The following is a 23,856-nucleotide window of genomic DNA, read 5'->3' as shown; positions in this document are numbered from 1 at the left end:
AGGTCTCCACCTCTGCCCCGTCTCAAAATCCAGCCCCGCCTCCATCCCTGCATGAGTTTTGATTTTAACGTCCATCCCTGCCTTCATCCCTTTTTCATGTCCTCCATCCCCGGTTCAAACGGGGCAAGGCGGGGTGGGGTCCCATTTCCCTTCTGACCAATGTCATCCCTAAAGAAGGATCGGGGATGGGGCGGGAATTGAAGATGGGGACGGAAAAAGTGTAAGTCCATCCCCACATGGGTTTTGATTTTAACCTCCATATCCCCGCCTCCATCCCCATTTCATGTCCTCCATCCTCGATCCAAATGGGGCGAAGCAGGGTGGGGGGCCGATTTCTCCCAGTCCACTGCCATCCCTAGTACCCACCTTCAACCTGGGAGCAGGGATACGTCTTGTTAGGTTCGAATCATGGTCATTCCATGTCAAGTAACAAACCACAGTCATTCATAACCAGGAGGGCAGGACCCTCGTGGGCCTTGCATTCTTTACAATTAACTGGACTTTGTCTGCCCCTTTCAGCGTTAAAGCAATTAAGAGAGCTTTCATTTGGATAAAAAGCTTATGACTTCTGAATTCAAAAAATCATCCCCACATGAATGAAAAGGGAAAATGAAAGAGCTTGGCACCTGATCCCAAAAGAGCCCTCCTTTAAACACGAGAATTGATTGCATGGGGTAGCTCATGTAGTTCACATGAGCCATTCATCTGGACCACAAGGCTTTAAAAGATGGAAGACCCTTTCATTTTTGTGGGACTCTCCATTAATAACAGAAACATAGCCCACCAAAAATAGACATAATAGGGAGGTTTGGTGTATTTTAAGGTCAGATGGCCCTAAGTCACGGGTTGGTGCAAGGTACATTGTGGACCTCTGTGGCTCTAAGACATCTCATGCTCATAAAAACCCAAAATAGGACATGGAATCTTGCACCACAAAGGACAACAGTAAAAATGATGCTACGGAATCTCATGGAAACAGCATCCCCTCTTCTTTCTAGATGTCTATGCTGCTCTTAGTTTGGGCAAGACACAAGTAGCATTGATTTGCCAACATGATGCCTCTTTTTCTAAATATTTAGAAGAGTCGGGGGCGCGACGCATAAGAGAAGTCAGGCAAACCATTTAGCTCTAGGTAGGGGTGTCAACGAGTAGGGTTTACCAAGACCCAACCCGTACCAAACCTTATAAGGTCAATGGTGATAAATAAGAAGACCTAATTAAGACCGAGGTCCAATTAATGCAAGGATCCAGGTATAGTTTGTGAAATCTGAGATCCAATTAAGACCCACAATTTTCCAATGTAAAAATGATAAAAAAAGTATTATTTTACCGGGCATGGGCCAGGTTTGGTTCATGTAGTTAATTTTTATGGGATCCGGATGTGGTTTTTTTATGGTGGGTCTGATTAAACTCGGGTCTGGTCACGATACCATACCCAAAAATCAAGGTCAGGTCTGGTTTCACCTGTGTCCAAATCAAACCCCGTTGACAAAGCCCAAATACACCTCTTAGGGAGAATAGACATTTCTGATTAGGGATGGCAGTGGACCAGGGGAAAGCGGGACCCCGCCCCGCCTCCCCCCGTTTGGACCGGGTATGAAGAGTATAAAATGGGGATGGAGGCGGGGATGAAGGTTAAAATCCATCCCCGTTCGGGGATGGACTTACACTTTTCCCCGCCCCGCCCCGATCCCCGCCTAGCTAGCCCCACCCCGCCCCATCCCCAGTCCTTCTAAAGGATGGCAATAAACTACTGGGAAACGCCGCCTGCCCCGCCTCATCCCCGTTTGAACCGGGGATGGAGGCAGGGGTGGAGGTTAAAATCCATCCCCATGCAGGAATGGAGGTTCTAATCTTGAGACGGGGCGGGGGTGGAAACCCTGTCCCCCGCCCGGCCGCGGTCCATTGCCATCCCTATTTCTGATGGAGCAAGGAAAAATAATTAAGAGACGGACGTTGAGAAATTGTCATCGTTAGAACAGTGCCTGGAGATCTCGCCTACATCACTAAGGCCAATATGCTCGCTGAAATAAATGCCAGCCCTTGCACCAAGAAGCCTAAGTCGCCGACAACAAGCTCCGGCGAGGCGGTGACAAGTCAAGAACGTTGCCCCGATAGTTGCATTTGGCTCTAAGAAACCAGGTGAGTGTAGAGTCGTGAATGGGGTTGCAAAATGATCCAAAGCCACCGCACGAGAAGGGCCTCGTTTTGTAAACTTAGTGAATGGACACCCAAGCAGCCCTTTTCCAAAGGAGATGCCACTGTCTGCCAGTTGCCTAGGGTCATTTTCTTAAAGACGCATGTCCCACCCCATAAGAATTGCCTCATGATCTTACAGAATTCTTTTTCAATGGTGGAGGGCATTCGGAAGATGGACATAAAATAAACTGGAATGGATGACAACCTGAGCTTGACAACACGACCTACTAGATAAAGTGCATGCCATGACTACAACATCTTTCTAATTATGTGCACCATTGGCTTCCAAAGGAGCGCACGTACCCGAGAGGGATGCAGGGGGGAGATCAAGATAGGTAGATGGCAGTATGTTAAATTGGCATCAAAGATTTATGTAACGACAATGCTGGAATATGTAACAATATGAAATACTCTTAATCACATATGATAGATTTTAAGATCATCGTTCATTTCCAAGGGCAGTTGCAGTTTTCAATATTATCACCTATTAATCACTCATATTTATCTCATCTTGATTATTTTTCATATTAATTAGTTGCAAATAAAGATTATTTATCTGGATATATACTCATGTAAATATGTAACTTGAGAGATTGAATAAATAAAAAAAAGATGAGATTTTTTCTCATGGATGTAGGCCTTTGACCGCACCACATATATTTAGTGTGTTTTACTTATTTATTTTTATATATTTTGATTTTATTTGTGTTCAATCTTTATTTTATTTTTCAACATGATATCAGAACATGACTAGAACAGGAGGTCCCCTATATCACATGGGCAACACTCTGAGTACGTGGGGGTGCCTGTGCATAGTGCAAATCTCTCATGAGATGTGGACAATGACCTTGGGTGCGCGGGGAGGCAGCCCTTGGTGTAACGGTGCGATCCATGGTGGCACGGGGTCGTGCGAGTGCATGCACAGTATTGACGAACGAGTCTAGGTGGTATTTTTTGCTATAACATGCAATCTGGTGTTCAGGTTGGGGGTCAAAAGGCCTTGTCTCTTTGGTAGTGAGGTTATGTTGGGGTCGTGTCCATGGAGTCGTGATATGCTCCATGGCATGTGAGGCTAAGTCATTCATGTGTTTGCTTTGGATGGGCGTAACCAAGGAATGATGATTCATAATGATATTCAAAGTCTTGGCACGTGTCGGTAAAGGCTAAAGGACACATCATGCTCCTCATGACTTGTGTTGGATGTTGGTTAAGTCGGCAATGTCATGAAAACACATTTTAGCCTCTGTGACAATGAGCACTTGCCTGTGGGAGCGACAAAATACATTTGGTCTTTTGGTTGAATGTGCTAACCAGTATGGGACGACCATGCATGTACGTAGCTATCGGATGCTCGACGACTGTGATCAAACAAATTTTTTGAAAGAAATATTCATTAAATTAAAGTTCCGTTGTATAAAAGAATTTTGTGTGAGAAAACATGTGTTGTGAGGTTGACTAGGCAGTGAGGCCTAGTGCCACACGGGCATTCCTTGGCTTGTAAGCACGAAAAGTTGGGCCTTGGAATTTAGCACGTGACAATTGGTATCTTTCTCAACTTTAAGTCTTCAATATTCTTTTCATCGACCAATTCATACTACAATCTTCACACTATGCATCTTCTAACGATTTTGGTTTAGATTGTAGTTTGTCTGATACTTCATTGTTGCGTCATCATTATTAGATCTCTATCAATTATAGTATATATTTTTATATTTCTAAGTTGAGAGTTCTCTTCGTTCACACTTTAATTTGAAAGAGTGTGTTAAAATCTATTATATTATGAAAGAATATTTTCAATCACAGATACCAGTTTTTAAGATCATCGTTTATCTCGCGGGACCGTTGCAATTTCCAAAATTATCACTTTTCAATTTATCTTTATTTCATCTTGATTATTTCTCATATTAATTAGAGATAAATGTTATTTATCTAGATTATGTAATTGTATAAATATGTCAATTGAAGGATTGAATAAATTAAAAAGAAAGGGTGTAAAATTTTTTTTTTATGAATGTAAGCCTTTTGCCGTATCATGCATATTTGATGTGTTTTATTTTTATTTTTATTCTCATTTTATTTGTATTCAATCCACTTTGTACTTTTGAAGCATAATTTTAGCACGGGCCTCGATGAAAGTGAAAAGTTAGATACTTGGCTCCTTAATTGTTAGGCTAGAGATGCGGCGACACATTTCAAGATGACATGACCGAAAATAATAATAAGGTAGCATACTGTAACAGTAAAATCAAAGAGCCATGGCGCATAAAAGGTGTGATAAAATCATGGTGAACAGTTGAGCGAAACAAAGAAGCCAGTACTTCCTCAGTAACGTTGAATAACAAAGGCGTCAAAGGATAGCCTTGACGAAGGCCTCATCGGAGAGTAAAGAACTTGCCAGAAGCATTGGACACCAGAACTTCTCCAAGGTCTCAATCCATCGCAACCATCTCTCACCAAATCCCATACTTCTCATGGTAGTGAGGAGGCCCCAAGAGACCGAATCAAACCCCTTAGAGAAATCAACTTTAAGAACGTACGAAGTACGGGTCGCCACTTTTGGAGAAGTTGTGGATGATTTCATTAACAAAAGCTGCACATGAATGGATTCGTTTACTCGAGATGAGGTCCTACTGAGAGTAGCTAATGACCTTGTGAATGACACCCTTCTAACGCGTAGCAAACACCTTAGCCACAATCTTGTAAACTGCCGTGAGCATGGATATCAGGCAGAAGTCTAAAATAGACTTCGCACTCTAATGCTTGGGGACGAGGATCAAAAGAGATCTGTTTAGCACCCTAAGCAGGCGGTAGTTCCTGTGAAACTCCCTAAAGAATTGCAGCAGGTCAGAGCAAGTAGTTTTCCAAAACCACTTTAAAAAATCAACGAGAAAGTCATCCTCACTTGGGCGTTTGAGATGGGAGAGGCTCCAAACAACATCGTGGATCTCGTGGAGGGTGAAGGGGCTTTGAAAGTAAACACAGTTATCTTACAGGAGCTTTAGGAGAATAGAGGGAGAGATCGAATCCCCTTGAAGCGGCCGCTGCTGAAACCATGAACTGAAATAATCGGAGATGACATTGATAAGTTGTAACTCATCGAAGGTCTAATCTCCAATTCTGATAAAGGAGAACGTATTGACTTCTTTCAGATGCCACAAGGTGAACATTTGCAGTTGTTGTCTCCCTCATTGAACCAAGAGATAAGAGATTTTTGGCGCCATCAGATCTCGTCCTGAAGATACCACTCTTTGATGAGTGCAATAAGGTCGTTGATTTTGGCAGAGAGCTGCGCAGCGAGTTGATCATCTGGAGTGTCAGTCAGCGAACTGGAAAGAGAGGAGAGTTCATTATCCCGTTGTTCCAAGTGGGAGAATTGCGATATCTTTGGCCCTGTTTCGAAACTAGTAGCTGGGATGGGAGCTGTCAATTCCATGCTTTAGTGTGAATACAATGCCACTTTCCGTGTAGCCGCTTATTCGACCATGAAAAGCGTTCACCTCCAAGCAGGAGGTTGGCAAGGTGGGATTGCCAAGAAACGACCTGAGTCCAGCAGCCGCAGAAATGAATGCCACCTGATTTACAGTCTTCGCGTGAGAGGATACAATTGAAGTCTCCGGCAATGATCCATGGCAGGGTGCAGTTGGTGAAGATGGACAGGAGCCCGTCCCAAAAGGATCGCTTTCGAGCAGAGGTCATTGGGAGCGGAGCATTGGTGATTCCTTCATAGCTGCATCTACCTTGATAGTGATTGTATATTGACCTATGGACACTATGGTCACTGCCCAAGGCTTCTTCTTTAGAATCAGGATACCTCCCGATATTTCAACCGAAGGTTTGAACTAGAACTCACACCCCCTTCATATCTAATTGCAGAATTGCAAGTTCACTTCTTGCATCTTGGTCTCAAGAAGGGCCACCACATCAAAGCGGAACTACCGAATCCAATTGCTAACAAACGATTGTTCTTGACTGACAAATTCATAGTGAAATGTTCTAACATTCCTGATATGATCTACATGTTTGGTTTAATAGAAACTGGTGCATGTTTTTCTGAAGTATATTTCAGATTTTCTAATGGTTAAAAAATCAACCGTGTACAATGACTTGAATTTTCAATCATCAAAAATTCACATTTTTATGTTAACAAATATAATTCAAAAGTTTATTTATAGTATTTTGACCATACTGAATACATCCATGGGATCAGATGTGGTCCAAACAACCTCTTCCTATAAATTTCAGCTAGGGATCCTGAAACCCACAAGGGCAGCCAATTTTTTCCTCTGAAACCCACATCCATGGGATCAGATGTGGTTAAAAAATCATGCTTTTATGTCCAAACAATTCAATCCAAAACGCTATTTTCAAATAAATGGAAAACGCATTTATGAGGTTAAAGTAATTGCTTGGGATGCGGAGGTCAACTCTTTCATCTTTCACGCAGCACTTTGTTCAAGCAAGAGCTAGCCACTTGGCAAATGAACATGCATCTTAGCTACAATGAACTCATTTCATACTAATAATCTAAATGTTGTATTCAGTGGCGGAGCTAGGATTCTAACCTAGGGTGGGTACAAATATGAATATAAACTAAAAATAATAACTACTAATAATATAATTTTTTTAAGAAAAAATACTAAAAATATATTTCAAAAAAACAAATCAAAACCCTGTTTTTCATGTTATTTTTCAATTTTTCAGTTTCTTATCCGTAACTTAGTTTCCCACTCCCCTGCAAGGCTTCTCTTATCACGATGAAAGACAAGTGAATGAACACCTATACCTATAAGCCAACCAATTAAGAAAATAAAGAAACTCTCTCTTTTGTAGTGGAGTTCATCGCCTATAGAAGTTAAGTAATGCACCTTCTCATTCTTACTCATATGCTCCTATTTCGAATGAATGTAGTATCACCACAATGAATAGACACGCCCTGTAGTCTCTTTTAGTAGACCACACTTGATGGTCGGATGTTCGTTTGTGCTTTATAGCATTTCTAAGCATCAATTCAATCAGTCAGAAAAATGACTTAGGATTAGTACTATCTTCTCTTTTTCCACATTAGGGTAAGCTGATTTTGCTCAGCAACAAAAGAAAGCAAGGTAATTGTTGTTTTCGTTCATTTATGCTAGATAGAAAAACCCTAATATGATAACAAAAATCAAATCACAATATTCATGGATTCAAGTTGATTGATAATTAGAAAAAAACATAAAAAACCTTCAAACTATAAACTACACGTTTATATCATTCTAAAAAACAAATCAAAACTAATCACTGCTAAGAACACAAATTATGAATCTATGCTAAGTAATAAAAAAGCACTAATATTCTAACCAAAATCACATCGTGCAATATGAATATTAATGATAATTGAAAAAAACACAAAAAACCCTTAAACCATAACTAAATATTTATGTCATTTAAAAATAAAAAACCCTAATTCCTACAAATATTATAAATTATGTAATTATGATTAATAAATAAACAAATCTCTTAATATTCTAACCAAACTCAAGCAACATAATATCCATGAATTCATGCCTAATGATAATTAAACACACACACACACGCACACCTTCAAACCATAAGCTAAAGATTTACTTCATTCTAAAAAAAGCAAGTAAAAAACTTAAAACCTAACAAACATCATATTATAGATATGTTAATTGAAACAAAATAAAGCCCTAATTAAATATTTGTCATTTGAAAAACCAAAATAGAAGACATATATCCTAATAAAAATCAAAGATTCAAGGGTTTGATAACCAAAATCAAATATTTATTAATGAAATCATGCTTAAAGATAATTAAAAAATACTAGATAAAAAACCCTAAAACCTTAATTATATAATCATGTAATTAAAAAAAAACAAATCAATACTCAAAATACTAAAAAAGAATCATAGATTTTTATTAATTGAAAAAGAACAAATAAAAGCTTTAATATTCTAACAACAAAACAAGCAGTCATTATTCATGCATAATGCTAATTAAAAAGAAAACACACATACAAAACCCTAGCAAGGGCAGATGGCCGGAGGTAGAGTAGACGGTTGGCGCTGGAGAGGGGGGGGGGGGGGGGGGGGGCGCAAAATCAAGGGAGGGAGGGAGGGATAGATTGTGGAAATGCATAACCAAAGTGGGGTCGACTCCCTTTGGGTTGAGAACCAGTGTGCATCCCTGTCAGAACCCACAACCCTTTTAAGGGATTTCAGTGGGTTAGGGTGGGCACGTGCCCACCCTCCCTCTAACGTGGCTGTAGGGTGTGTTCGATACACTTATTTATCTAGTTAAATAAAAAGCAACACAATGTAACATTCATGCATGCTTATCCCTCTGTTTTGAGGAAAAATCAATGGGAAACCCACTGAATCGTTTCAGCTGTATTAGCCAATAGCGAAACTCAATTGAATTGCTCTGTATCGTCTCAAAAATAATAATAAAATATTATGTATCAATCATAATGTGACAAGTGTCAAAACTATTAAAATAATTTGAAAATAATAATTTTTTTTTCAACGGAGAAAGCTGGGGTTTGGCCAACCCCTACCAGTTATACAACTATACCATAGGGATTCGAACTTGCAACACAAGGTAACGTGAACTAACTGCTCCTGCCGCACAAGCGAAGCCCCCATTGGTAATTTGAAAATAATATTTAAAAATACTTTTTTGGTGTTTTTTATATTAATTAAAAAATAACTGATTCGGGCTTGCAGCGTATCGAATTTCGGCTGATACGCACCGATACTGATAACGTTGGTTCTTTCTAATGTAAATAGCTTAAGCATAAGGGGGTTCATGTAAAAATGTAGGTCGAGGGGGTTACATGTAAATTCTTTTAAAAAATGATGTTGGTCGTGGTAAGAGCAAGTTCGAGAAAGCAAGACGGTTTAGGAGGACTACATCTTGTCGACGAGGTAACCAATGGGACCCACAGTTGAAAAAAACGCATTACCTTTTTTCATAATCCAACGCTGTCACAATCCGTAGTTGGAAATTGGAACCGGCTTTAGCCACCCGACCTTACATAGAGTCAGGGTGGACACCAGCTACCCACCCAGGCGGGTCAGGGTGGGCACTTCCTACCCTGATCCAAAACCCTTATTGAAAATTTTCGGGTCATGGTGGGCACGTGACCACCCTAGCCCCAATGTGGCTCTGCCTCTGGTCCTATTAGTTCTTCGTACTAGAATCCAAGAACCAAATCCTTTTAAAACAGAACTGATTACCTGTAAAATTTGATCTCATAGGTGAATATGTGTATATAACTATTTATATTTGGATCCGTTAAGAGATCTCACTGTCCGAACTCAAATCCAATCTTCATATTTTGGATTTTGTTGGGGGTGGGGGTTTTAAATTGAGAGAGAGAGAGAGAGAGAGAGAGAGAGAGAGAGAGAGAGAGAGAGAGAGAGAGAGTCAACGTATTGTTCACCAACTAAGCCAGCCGTCTCATTTTGTACCCACTAGTCATTTGGGATCCACTCTCTCAAGTCATGAAGGCCAATACTCGGTTGACTTGCATTGGCCTCAGACAACTCGCCCGGGCTGAAATCACGGCGTGTTCGACTCCACCCTCTTTTAAAAAAGGGTAACTGTGAAATCAACCACCTCCCCCACGTAACCATCCCAAATAATTAAGACTTCCACCGAAAGAACAACCTCACAATCTAAGGGGCTCCACACCTATGCCATAAATATTGCTGACATTTTCAAAAAGTACCATGATTTTTCAAAAAGTACTATGATTTTATTGCGACATTCTAAAAAAATTGATATAATACCAAATGAAGCATAATATATTATATATATATATAATGGATAATTTAAAGAAAAAATTCCTTCGTCACAAACCACATATTGACTGGCCTTCAGTTGGTAAACCCCTTGACGTACTCTCTAACCACCCGGGAGTACACTTAGTTTTGACCTTGCAGCAAAGTATGCCACCCTTGGGCTTTGAACTTATGATCTCCTATCAATTTTGTGAGATTCACAAGTTGCCCCTACCAGATGAGCTAAGCTTTTGAATGGAGGAGCATGATATTTATAATTTTACCTATTTTAAAAAGTATCATGTCTTATTGTGATAAAAATACTTTTTTTTTTTAATATTTTTATATTATTAGTACTTTTATATCTTTCTATGTTTTCACGAGGAACATATTTGCTCCAATCATTTGAATGTACAATCTAGTTGAGAATTCATTGGCTTTTCTTAGCTAGGCCAAGGAACCCCATTCATTCAACTTCTGCACATTGGCTGGGATCCTGTTGGTAAAACCCTTGAGGTTCCTCCTGCCCACCGTGGAGTGCACCCGGCTTTGACTTTGTGGCAAATGACACCATGTGCTCGACAAAGTCAATTTGTTAGAAATAAACTCTTGAATTATGCTTTTGGCTAAAAAATATCTTGTTATGAGTTGAAAACTTTTCAAAATATAGAGCCGATTTTTTTTAAATTACCAGAAAAATACACTGACATTTTGAAATCGGGCAATGCAAATATTGATCCTCACAAACATACCATGTTCATCATATCTACAAGCCAGATTTATTGAAAAAAGCTAAGAATTCTTTAAGTCCTTTAAAGATTTCTTTGTCTTTAGCATGGGGCTACCGTTGATTTATCAAGGTGGGGAAACATAAGGCTTGGTGGTTGTATCTTCAACCTGAAGTTTACCTTGCAGGGAGGTAAGCCCATTGAGTGACCTGGTTGTCGATGATGTCAATGACGTTGCCAAAAGATTTCTTTGTATTCCAAATATGGCAAAGATTTTTCCTTACTAAATTTTTCCCAAGAACGGGATTTGCAACATTACCCGTTTCTGGATACCACAACAAAATTTAACAAATATTGGGAGTTTTTTTCCTAGCCGAGATTTTCCTCCAAAACGAGATCTGAGTACTGGATACCCACAACAGATTACCCACAACGGATTACTGATTCGAGGTAGACAGCCAGATGGGTAGTGGCGGGGACTATAGGGAGGGCACTCTGGACTGTAGTCAACAAATCATTACGTCTCTCTATTCATCCCCCTAATTGCGCATATATATTTGCTAAGGACAAGTTCTGGCCCTCCATGATGATTGACTTCTTTCCTTTTCACACCTTCAACACTCAATCACCATTTTTACTTAAAGTGAAAAGGAATCATTCAATCAACCATGTCAATGACCCCAAACTAACGCCAACTCTAACTCACAATTAAAACCTTTTTCTAGGCCTTTTGGCTGTCTTTTAGCCACCCCAAAATGCAAAAATACTAGAAAAGAAAGAAAAAAAGGCTTCCCAGTTCTCATTTCACAATCCCTTCTTCCTCACAGGTCTAGGAACAAGAGCTCCAAATACGAGAGAATCCATGCTAAGAATAGTCTTCTTGCTGCTCCCCGCATGGGCAGCCCTCAGAGTTGCTTCTGATGCACCCAAAGGTGAGTTGCCAAGGCTGGTTATGTTTTTTTTCCTGCATATTTTGATGTTGGATTCTTTTGTTATTTATATTTTTTTGTTTGTTTTGCGGTACTCTCTATCTGGGTCTCTGTTTTTGTGCATCTTGTAGCATAACCTTCATTTGTGGGCAGTACCATCAAATTTTGTTGGAAGAGATGGTGTCAGTGAAACCAGTTTTGTATTGATTTTCATTACCTTCATCAGTGGGCACTACCATCAATTTTTGTAGGAACATATGGCATCATTTTTATGCGCAAAAGAATTCTGTGTTGATTTCAACCCATGGGTGTTCCCCACATCCGATTGAACTAAGTTTGTTGCATGCCGAATTTTTGAGTCCTTTGATTGATTTTGGAACATGGGTAGTCGGTATTTTGGAGAAAATGTCTCTTTTTTTTTTTTGCATTTTTGTAGTATTACGTTCATTAGTGGACAGTGGGCTCTAAGGAGAGATGGTTTCACCTTTGGTGAATAGAAATTGTGTATATTGCGTCCTTTCCATTGATCGGTGTTCTCCTTATTGGTTTGAAGTAAGTTTGTTGTGTGTTGTTTATAGTGTTGAATGCCAAATTTCTTAGTCTTTGGTTGATTTTGGAACATGGGGGTTATGGGGGTTCTGTATTTCCTTGGAGAATGCTGCATGGAAAATTTGTGAGTGTTTGCGACCAGGATTGGTCTCAACGGAAGGGTAAGAAATTAGCAGAATGTGCATGTTGGGACGTTTAGTATTTCCTGAAAAAATCTTGTCAGTACTCTAAGAATTTCTTTCCGGCATTCAAGGCAATGACCGAAGTACATTTTGGGTTATTGCCCAGTTTGATACATTTTACAGGTTGAGCAATTTGCTGCGTCATGAGGGAAGGGATCCTGTTGCGTTGTAGTTGGGATAATTGAAATGCGGAGGTTTGAATGATGCAAGGATTTCAAATAGTTATTCCAAGAAAAGCAATGCCACTGGCATGCATCACCGAGTCAAGAGACGATTTGATGGTGCATATGCCTCTTGGTTTTGATTCCTCCTCGGAGAACCACACTGGAACTTCAGAACAGAATGGATATAACTATAAAAAAAAGTGTATGATATGGACTTTATATTCATCATGTATGTTTAGGAGTAGCAAAAGCAAACCAGACTCGAGTACAATGAATGACAAGAATGCATCATGCCCAACATATGCATCAGTTCACATCAGATTTCTGACCAAAATTTGATTAATCATAGCTGGATCTTTTCACAGATGAAATTCGCTGCCAAATTGAATTATGTCAGTTCATCTGTCATTAATTGGAATACACATTGTGAACCACACTTTGTCCTTAAAAATAGTCAAGGGAAATACGTATAAATGCATAATCAAGAGCAACACACACAGTGATACCATATCAAAATTTCTATAGATAACACAATGTTTGGTTTTAGTAGACCACTGATGTATTATGTGTAGGATACATAAAACTCCACTCAAGAAATATGGATGGTTCAATGGTAGATCCACCAGTGGGCACATCCAACTGGTAGATACAAACACACATATGTGCTTTCCAAGCAAAGGGGTGGGGATGGTGGAGGAGGGAGGGGAGAGTGACACTATGGAATGTCATGCTGAAAAACCATCACATCTGGTATAATGGGAGTTGAGGTGATTTAGCTTATGCTTGTATGATTATTTACTCTCCCTAGAGGGATTTAATTTTCCATTGTTTGATGTTGACAAGATACTAAATGCAAAGTCTCATTCTATGTTGATAGCCCTAGATCAGGCCTCACAATCTCACATACAGCTCTGAATTTATGAATGGAACCCCCAAAATGCACTCTTTCATTATAGTGTTGAAGTTGTGTCCATTTCTATTGGTTGACTATATGTAGTCATTTATGCTGCTTAATCTGTTGTGCTCATACATGTCAATGTACTACACAGTTTTGTTTGGTACTCTGTGTATGCTTTTGGTGCATAATTTAATTGATCACTGCATGTTTCTTAGATCAGTATCATCTGTTTGCTACTCTTTTTGGATTTATTTTTATTTATTGTTTGTATACAATAAATAAAAGTCAAGTTCACAAGCTGAATAAAAACAGAAAATTTATTTTTTGGATGCAAAGCTATTTATGAGCAAAACATAAATGAGGGTGGGGATGGTGCGGCATTGGAAAAGGTGGTGAAAGTGGAGATGGAGGTGGTGGCAGTGGTTGCATGGTATAGAAAGTTGTGGTAGTGGTGAAAGTGGGGATGGGGGTGGTGGAGGCAAGACCAGGGTTGGCCATTGGGTCGGGCTGAGCTGGGCCAGCCCGATAATGGGCCCGTAAAGGTCTGACTGAACGAGATGGCCACCGAAAGACTGACCTGATTGTTATTGGGTCAGGCCTGGCCTGACGCTAATCGGTTTGGCTTCCTTGTGGATGTGTTTGACCAACATATAAGCTTGGAAAACCCGAATAGCTCGATAAAACCGAGTAGGCTACAGAGAGAGAGAGAGAGAGAGAGAGAGAGAGAGAGAGAGAGAGAGAGAGAGAGAGAGAGAGCAATATCTCAAATCTCAAGAAGGGAAGAGGGAAGAGATGTGGCTTTGCCTTTTGTCATGTTAATCATGACTCGTGTCATGTTAGACCATCTGGAAACCTTTGGTCTTTTTTTTTTGACATTCAAACCAGGGCTCCACAAGTCCACATTGTTTCCCCCTCTTTTTATTTTTTATTTTAACCCCATTAAAGTCTGACACAGAATATGACCTATGCCCTGTTGAAGTTTATGAGAATAGAGAGGGAAAGGAGCTAGGGTTTACAAAGAGCTCAAATGGAGAGAAGAAACAATGTTTCCTTCACTATGCAATATCGTGTGAGGGTGTCCCCCTTAAGTGTACAACAAAGGGAAAATGTAAAAAGTCTAAAATATCCCCTTTTAATAGGACATGTACAATAAGACCTAATAAAGAGATATTACACAGAAATGTAAAACATTATATTACATAGATACATAGACTTTCAATATTTCCCTTCAAACTTGGATATAAAGGAATCATTCCAAGTTTGGAAAGGAAAGAACCAGCGTTATAAAAAACGAGCCTTGAGGCGCGACCCTATGTGCCTCAAGGCACAATTTTTTTTTTTGTACAACAAGATTTCTGAGACATAATCAACAAGAATACACAATTACTTAAATTGGCAAAACAATTCATAGGATTTCCAACTATCTATACAAAGAAGGAACTGCATAGAAAGAAAACAGAGCCTGCAGGAACTGAATGGTCTATTCTGTCTATGGGTATACTCTCGCTCCCACTTGTAGCATTCTTTTTTTGCACTATATTTTGTCTCAAGTGGATATGACTTTCTTTCATGCCTTAAGAGGATTCCAAACAAAATTCTTTTCTGAACTTAGGAGATTAGTTGCCATGTGATTACAAATATCCAGGTCTAGCACAATTATTAATTAGCATTGTGCAGTGGGTAAAATCAAACAATAAAACAAGAGTCAGAACTGAAATCAGAAAGATATAAACCATCATAGAGACATGCATCTCAATGGCCTATAGTATGAACTAACATATACATTAGAAAGACATAAACCATCAAAGAAACAAGCCTATGCTTGAGAAAATGATATGTCATGCATATGGAAAAGATATTTCAAGAATCCAAGTGAAATATCTTTTTTTAGAATAATCTCATATATTTTTACTTTTGTAGGTTAATCTCGTATAATTTTCAGTTATTTCAGTTATGTAATCAGTTTCTTAGTATATTTTAACTTTTGTTGGTTAATCTCATATATTTTTCAGTTATGTAATCAGTTTTTTAGTTACTTTTATATGTTGATCTCATATTTTTTAGAATAATCTCATATATTTTAACTTTTGTAGGTTAATCTCATATATTTTTCAGTTATTTCAATTATATAATTAGTTTCTTAGTATATTTTAACTTTTGTTGGTTAATCTCATATATTTTTCAGTTATGTAATCAGTTTTTAGTTACTTTTATATGTTAATCTCATATTTTTTAGTACTTATTTGAGATTTTCTATTTCTTATTGGTTGTTATTTCATCAATAAAGCATTTCTTTATTTATTTGTACTTTTAGATATTTTTTTAATTTTTTTTAAAGTTTTCAATTTTTTTTTGAGGCTTACGCTTTACGCCTCGCTTCGGTTTTTGGTGGAGCGCCTCACTATGCCTCAACGCTTTTCACAACACTGGAAAGAACTAAAGTGTAAGGGAGAAAGACTTTTCGTAAACACATCTGCAATATGATTCTTTAAGCTGACACGCTCCAAAGCTATAATCCCATCTTCGTAAGCCCTTCTTGTATATGGCAGTCTATTTCAATGTGCTTGGTGCGCTCATGAAACTTTGGATTCTTGGCAATATGAATAGCATTCATATTGTCACAATATAATTGAGTTTTCTTTTCATATGAAATTCCTAATTCATTTAATAGCCATCGTATCCAAATAATCTCAGCCACAACTTGAGCCATAGCTCTGTATTCTGCTTCTGCAGTAGACAAAGCAACCCTCTACTGCTTCTTGCTCTTCCACGAAATAAAAGAGCTTCAAAGGAAAATACAAATCCCTGTATTGGAAAGTTTATCTCTACTAGAACCTCCAAAATCAACATCACAAAAAGCTCTCAACTTTGTGCCTGATGAAGATAAGAAAAACATACTATAATGCATAGAATCTCTGATATACCAGATGATTCTGAGTACAACTGCCAAGTGAACTGATCTGGGGGCTCATAAATTGATTGACTACATGAACTGCATGAGTTATATTTGGTCTAGATATAGTCAAATATATAAGACTCCCAACTAATTGCCAGTATACTGCAGGATCCTCTAGCTCAACACCATTAGTGGCCCTCATCTTCAAATTTGCCTCTATGGGAGAATTTACTTCTTTTGAGTCATCATCTAATCTTTCTTTCACAACCAAATTTGTAGCATATTTATGTTGAGACAAGTACCGTCCCCTTGGAGAGTAAGCTATCTCAAGCCCAAGAAAATACTTTAAATGCCCTAAATCTTTCATCTCGACCAGTTTATTTTTGGTATCTTCAATCTTCTTTATGTCATCTCCTCTGAGAATCATATTATCTACATAAAAAAGTAATATACATTTTCCAAGAGTAGAGGGAGACACAAACAAAGCAGAATATGGTGACTCTACTCAAAACCAAGTGATCTCACTGTTGAACTGAACTTCTCAAACCAAGCTGGAGGTGTTTGTTTGAGTCCACATAGAGCTCTGCGAAGTCTGCAAACTCAACCTTTTGGATTTGAGTATCTTTGTGGTAGTTTCATATATACTTCCTCTTGTAAATCCTCATTTAAGAATGCATTCTTGACATCTAACTGCCAAAGATGCCACTACTGTGTGGCAACTAATGCTAGTAGTGTACCAATTGTGGTCATATGAGCCACAAGAGAAAAAGTTTTAGCAAAATTAATTACCAAACTTTGACTGGATCCTTTAGCTACCAACCTGGCTTTATACCTCTCCATCGATCCATCTGCCTTTGTCTTTACCTTGTACACCCATTTGCTACCAATAATATTTTTCTTTAGAGGAGGTTTTACTAGTTTTCATGCCTGCATTCTTTCAAGTGCATTCATTTCATCAACCATAGATCTTTGCCACTCCTTTCCTCTTGCCTCTGCATATGACTCAGGCTCAACATAGAAATGGATTAAGGCTAAAAATATACGATAATGAGAATCAAAAGACTCATAGGATACAAAACGAGACAGAAGCATAGAAGGTCTATAACTTTTACGTACCTGGGACGAAGTGGAAGAAAAAATGACAACTCTAAGTTTTGTTGTTGTTTTGGATCGGCTGATGCAGGAATATGATCAAGATTGGCCTCTTTATTTCCCTGCTCTTCCACTTGATCTAGAAGTGGAATTCCAATCGCATTTTTATGTTGCCTTGAGTAGGTTTGATCAAACCTATTTTCTCTAGACATGACTTTCTCTCTTTTCTCCCCTTGACTTTCCATCCCCTATTGAAACCGAAAAGGACAAGTCAATCTCATTTATTGTCGTTTCTCCATACTAATTAAAATATAGCACATTCTCATGAAAAACAATATGCCGAGATAACCACACTTTCCTTCCAATAGGATCATAACACTTGTATCATTTTTGGCCATCAGTGAAACCAAAAAGGCAACACTTGACAACCTTATGAGATAATTTATCTCTGTATCTGTTAGCTAACAAGACAAAACATACACAACAAAACACCTTCAACACATCATAGTTTGGATCTTTTCCATACAATTTTTGAAAGGGGGATATGCCGTTAAGTATTCCAGAAGGCATATGATAATTGCATCTGCTCAAAACACTTTGGGTACTTCTTCAAAAAGAACACTTTAGGTACTTCTTCTTCAACTGCATCTCCAAGATATGTCCGTTTTTCCTCTCAACTACACCATTTTGCTCGGGAGTATAGGGACAAGATTTTTGATGAACCACACATTTCTCTTGCAGGAACCTTTCAAACATATAACTAATATATTCACCACCAGAGTCGATTCAAAGAGTTTTAATCTTAGCTGCAAATTGATTCTCAACCATGTCACAAAAGCTCTTAAATTTTTTAAAAAGATCACTTTTATTTTTTATAAAGTATATCCATATTAATCTTATACAATCATCTATGAAAGTTATAAAATAGGATGATCCTCCTTTTGACATAACTAGAGAAGGACCCCATATATCTGAATGTTCTATATCATGACTCTCTGATTTTCTATCACTAGACTTGAAGGACATGGCATGACTCTTAGCCAATCTACAACTCACATAATCTTTAACATGATTTGATACAACTAACTTGGATTTTCTAAAAGTTTTTGAGGACATTAAACTTTGCAACCTAGAGGTGAAAATATGCCTCAGTCTCTGGTGCCACAAAACAAACTCATCTAGAACTGAATCTCCATTTCCAGTTCCAACTTCCTTCTGCATATCAATCCAGTCCAGGTAGTATAAATCTCCTTTTTTTTGGCCAATCCCAATCTCCTTTCTTGACAACTAATCCTGCACAATGCAACCAATAGGAAAGAAGATAACATTACAATTAAGTTTGGTAATTTGACCCACAACAATAAGATTTGTAGCAAGGGTTGGAACATGGTAAACTTGCGAGAGATTGAATTTATTGCCAGGATAAGCATCACAAGTAATTGAACCTAATTTGGAGACAAATATAGAATAACCATCTGTAGTGAAAGATACCACGCAGGGTTTACAATTGGCTAGGACAGACTCATGAGGTGTCATATGGCATGAAGCCCTAGAGTCTATTAGCCAACCAGAAGAATGACTTGAGATATCATTCTGGCCGAGCCTGACATCATTCGGGTTGGGTACCTGAGAGCCCATTGGGTACCCAGCCCAATGGCCACCCCTAGTCAACACCATGGTAGTGATGATGGTAGAGAGAAGCATTGATGGTGGTGGCATGGTGCAAAAGGTGGTGGTGATGGTAGAGGTGAGCCAGTCGTGATCGTGGCATAGTAGAGAAAGGTGGTTGTGGTGGTGGAGGTAATGCCATAGTGCTTGTGGCAGAGGTGGATGGTGACAGCAGAGGCATGGTGTAGAAGATGGTAGTAGTGGTGAAACTGTGGATGGGGTTCTGGTGCTGGTGGTAAAGGTGAGGCCATGTGGTGGTGGTAGAGGTGGGGCAGTGGTGGTGGAGGCTAAAAGGAACTCAAATAAATGAAAGCAGAAAAGAGAAACAACCCCCTCCATATTTTCAAAATGGGAGGAGTTTTTATTTATTTTGAACTTAAATTTATAACACATAAATAAAAGTGAGACATTCAAACACACATAAAATTGTTTATAAAACATAAACAAGATAAATAAAAATAAGCTATTTATAGAAACATCCAAATGGGGGGTGCATATTACTTAAACATAATGTAGCTCATACTTGGAATTTTGGCTTGATTTACGCTTGAAACTTGTTCAGTTTTAAGCAATTGTCCATTAATATTTGTAATATGCTTCCCATGATTCTCCTTTGTGGTATATCATGCTATTAGATGGATTGACAATGGAGCTTTTCTATGCTGTTGATCACAGTAGCTGATGTTTTTGCACTGTATTTTTATCTGCTTTTGAAAATTAAACTTGTGCCTTCTGAATATTGAAATGCCATTATCTTTTCTGAAACACAAATTTTGTGGACACTTATGGATACAATTACACAGAACTTCCAGAAACTCTACTCCTGAATTTTGTGGACACTTATGGATACAATTACACAGAACTGCCAAAAACTCTACTGCCCACTGGCACTAAGCCATGTCACATCATCTAGGCTGCAGTGAGGTAGTACTGGGAGAATGAAGAATCTCTATCCTCATTACTAGCATGGTGGCAGAACTGCCAGAAACTCTACTGAATTTTGTGGACACTTATGGATACAATTACACAGAACTGCCAGAAACTCTACTGCCCAGTGGCACTAAGCCATGTGACTTCTTCTAGGCTGCAGTGAGGTAGTACTGGGAGAATGAAGAATCCTTATCCTCATTATTAGCATGGTGAGGATGTTGGCATTTTCATCTTCACAGTGATGCTGCTAGCGTCAACAGTTTGCCTCTTGGCTGCAAATCACGTCAGTGATATCTAAACATTAGGATATGATAAGAAAGCTCTTGCTCTTTTCCTGTATTTCAGTGGGTGACCATAAAATACATGAGAAGACAGTGGCTACTTCTACTCATTCTAAAAATATCCTAAAACCTTTCTCTTTTTTGGCTTTTGAGAACAAAACAAATCACTCTAAACTAATTTGAATGTTACAAGAATGATGAGGTGCAATGAAGCAGAAAATGTTAAAAACTTAAAACAGTGATACATCCTCCCTTTCAAAGCTGCAATTCTAGAAGTACCGATCCATGCCAAGTTGGCCTCAGACCATTTATATATATATATATATATATATATATATATATATATATATATATATATATATATATATATATATATATATATATATAATGGGGGATTATCCTGCTCTCTTTTTCATTAGCTCACCGTTAGGACCCTCCAAAAATGATAGTTTTAGGTGTTTTATGCTCAGTCTGAATCATTAGATGTGTTCATCATTACTTTTTTTATTAATAAACAAGCTTTCTTGCAAATCTATGTCACATGGACACTTCACTTAGCATGCATATCCCGTATCCACACGATACGACACTAGGACATTTCATGGACACGGCATGACACTTCATGGGCACAGTCAAACCAGTTTCACACGTTCAACATTGTGTCATTAACTTTATTTATTTTCTTTTATAATCTTATTTACTTATTTCATATTCACTTGAATTCTTTTTCTTTTAAAATTTGTCATCAATTACATTACATTTCAATTTCAATTTACTTTCATTATTTGATGTTCCTAATTATAGTGATTTAGAATTGTTGTTTTATACATACACACACACACTCGTACATACATGTATGTGTGTGTACAGTTGTGTCCCCATGTCCTAATTATTGAACATTATCGAATTGTACCAAGCGAAACCATATTGTATCGCGCCCCCGCATCAGTATCCATGTGACAGTTTCAAATTGATTTGATGTAAAAATGTAAACATTTTGTCATGAAATTTTAGTACAATGTTAACTGTTGAGCATAAAGATGCTTAATCAAATACATGTTCTCTATTGAGTAAACAATGATAAGCACATCCAATGGTTCATATCGAGCATAAAACATCTACAATTATGAGTTTTGGAGGGTCCTAAGGGTGACCTAAGGAAAAAGGGCAGGATAATATTCATTCTCTCTCGATATATATATATATATATATATATATAACCTCCAACTCTCCTTTTTGTAGCAATTGGTTCTCTTTTCCATGAACTTCTGTTGTAATGGCTTCTTTTCTCCATAAAACTTTTTGTGGTTGCCACAGTTTGGCTGATTTTGTTTTCTGTTACCAGATCCATTTGCGTTACGCATAAGCTGTGGTGCTCGTCAGAATGTTAATACTGCTCTTACCAATACACTTTGGTACAGAGATTTTGGTTATACTGGTGGGAGACCTGGCAATGCAACACTTTCAAGCTTCATCAGCCCCAGACTTAATACACTCCGTTATTTTACTCTTTCTGATGGTCCTGAGAATTGTTATAATATTCATAATGTGCCCAATGGACTGTACTCAGTGAGGCTCTTTTTTGCCTTGGTTGTTGAACCCAAATTGAACAACGAGCCTCTTTTTGATATTTCCATTGAAGGAACACAAATATATTCTATGAAACCTGGCTGGAGTAACATCGATATTCAGTCATTTGTTGAGGGATTGGTATCTATCTCAGATAATTCTGTATCATCTTGTTTCCACAGTACTGGTCATGGTGATCCTGCCGTCCTTTCTATTGAGATTCTTCAAGTTGATAATAATGCTTACTTTTTGGGGCAACAATGGAGTGGTAGGTCAATCCTTAGAACAGCAAGGAGACTGGCTTGTGGTACAGGAAAGCCAGCATTCGATGAAGATTTAAATGGAGATCATTGGGGTGGTGATCGATACTGGGAAGCTATTAAAAGTTTCAGAACAAATCCTGACACAGCAATATCAACTGAAAATGCAATAAAGATGGTCTCTGTTTCACCAAATTTCTATCCTGAAAAGTTATATCAGTATGCAATTGTCAGCACTGACAGTGAACCTGATTTAACGTTCAGCATGGAGGTGGAGCCTAACAAAAACTACTCAATCTGGCTGCACTTTGCAGAGATCGATCCAAGAATTCAGGGTGCTGGATCGAGGGTGTTTGACATATTGATAAATGGTGATATTGCTTTCAGGAGTGTTGACATTGTTAATCTTACTGGGGCTAGTTACACGGCAATTGTGCTTAACAAGACTGTTGCAGTGAATGGGAGGACCTTGACCATAACTCTGCACCCCATGAATGGAAGCCACTCCATCATCAATGCCATTGAGATCTTTGAAGTTATTCCAATGGAGTTCAGAACTTCTTTAGTTGAAGGTCTCTCTCTCTCTCTCTCCAAACACGCTTGATCAACACACACAACATACTTGCAGACATTCACCTAAAAGATTCATTTTTTATAGTCTTTTTTGTTTCTTTCTTGAACTTTTCAATCACATATCATGAACATTCTTAGGATTTTCTCTTCACTTCAGGGGCAGGGAGTAGATATAAGATTTTTTTCTCTTTGTATCTAGTGCAGCCTAAAATGGTGATATTCGACTAATTGAAGTTGTGCTTATAGACTATGCACGCTATGTGGATTGCATCTTCTTTAGTTATGAATGTATTTTTCTTTGGAATGGTAAACAGCGCAAAGTTCTATGTACAACAAAATACCGTGATAAAATCAAACCAAAATCATCAATAGTATATGGAAAAAGAAAGCTTAAATTAGGAATTTATTGTTTGACTAATATTACACAAACTTGCTTAAGGATGCTTTCATTCTAATTCTGTCCTGCATGATTGAAGTCTAATGTTAGTGGAAATCTTTAAATTATTCTAGTCATGTAGCTCTGAAAAATAGACAAACTTACGGGCTTCTTAGTCATGAATTTAAAATAGTTTCATCTGTTAGGCTAATTTACAATAGAATTTTGAGCATGCATAGACCTTGAAAGGGAACAGGATAACAGGTGGCACTACCTCCAGCAAAAAAAAGGCTGGGAAGACTATCTCTTACGCCACTGCTATTTACACTTTTTAATATGATATTGGTTAATATTTTGAGTTTCATGCTTTTAGGTTCTCTAACAAATCTGTTAAATTGAATTATTGTCAACCTTTGTTCCTAGAATTTAGCTGGAATCATGGAAGTTCTTTAATGTTGATGTGAATCATGAGCCCATAATTCGGTGATTGATTCTTGACCAAATCATTTTCATATGTGAGCAACAACATGCCTCAAGTTGTGGCTGTTTTGTGACAACCTTGTTGGTCACTCTATCATGTTGAATGGGAATTTAGCTCTTTGTTATTTCAGGCATAAGCAGGGCTAAGACAATGAGTGCAATCAAATAATCTTGCTTTTGTGGCAAGACATCATGGTTGAGACATTGAGCTCCAGGTTAAAACCCCATGCTGGAAGCTGATTAGCAAGTAATTTAAGAAGTTATTAGGACAAGATACATGCCTACAAAATTACTATTTGAT

At 38.2% G+C, this 23,856-nt stretch overlaps 1 protein-coding gene across 2 annotated transcripts in view; it reads left to right on the top strand.

Moving 5' to 3' along the window:
- Positions 1-11,482: 11,482 nt before the first annotated feature.
- Positions 11,483-23,856, top strand: part of LOC149831010 (receptor-like protein 4) — a 32,417-nt gene continuing 20,043 nt past the window's right edge. For both annotated transcript variants that reach the window (XM_090011954.1, XM_090011953.1), the window contains exons 1-2: positions 11,483-11,640; positions 21,643-22,698. In XM_090011954.1, the coding sequence (XP_089868080.1) occupies positions 11,571-11,640; positions 21,643-22,698 (1,126 nt within the window). In that variant the 5' untranslated portion in view covers positions 11,483-11,570. The remainder of the gene's footprint in view (positions 11,641-21,642; positions 22,699-23,856) is intronic.

This window comes from Nuphar pumila, chromosome 7 (assembly GCF_984573655.1).
Source record: "Nuphar pumila chromosome 7, dmNupPumi1.hap1.1, whole genome shotgun sequence".
NCBI lineage: Eukaryota > Viridiplantae > Streptophyta > Magnoliopsida > Nymphaeales > Nymphaeaceae > Nuphar > Nuphar pumila.
This window is presented reverse-complemented; position numbering and strand designations above follow the sequence as displayed.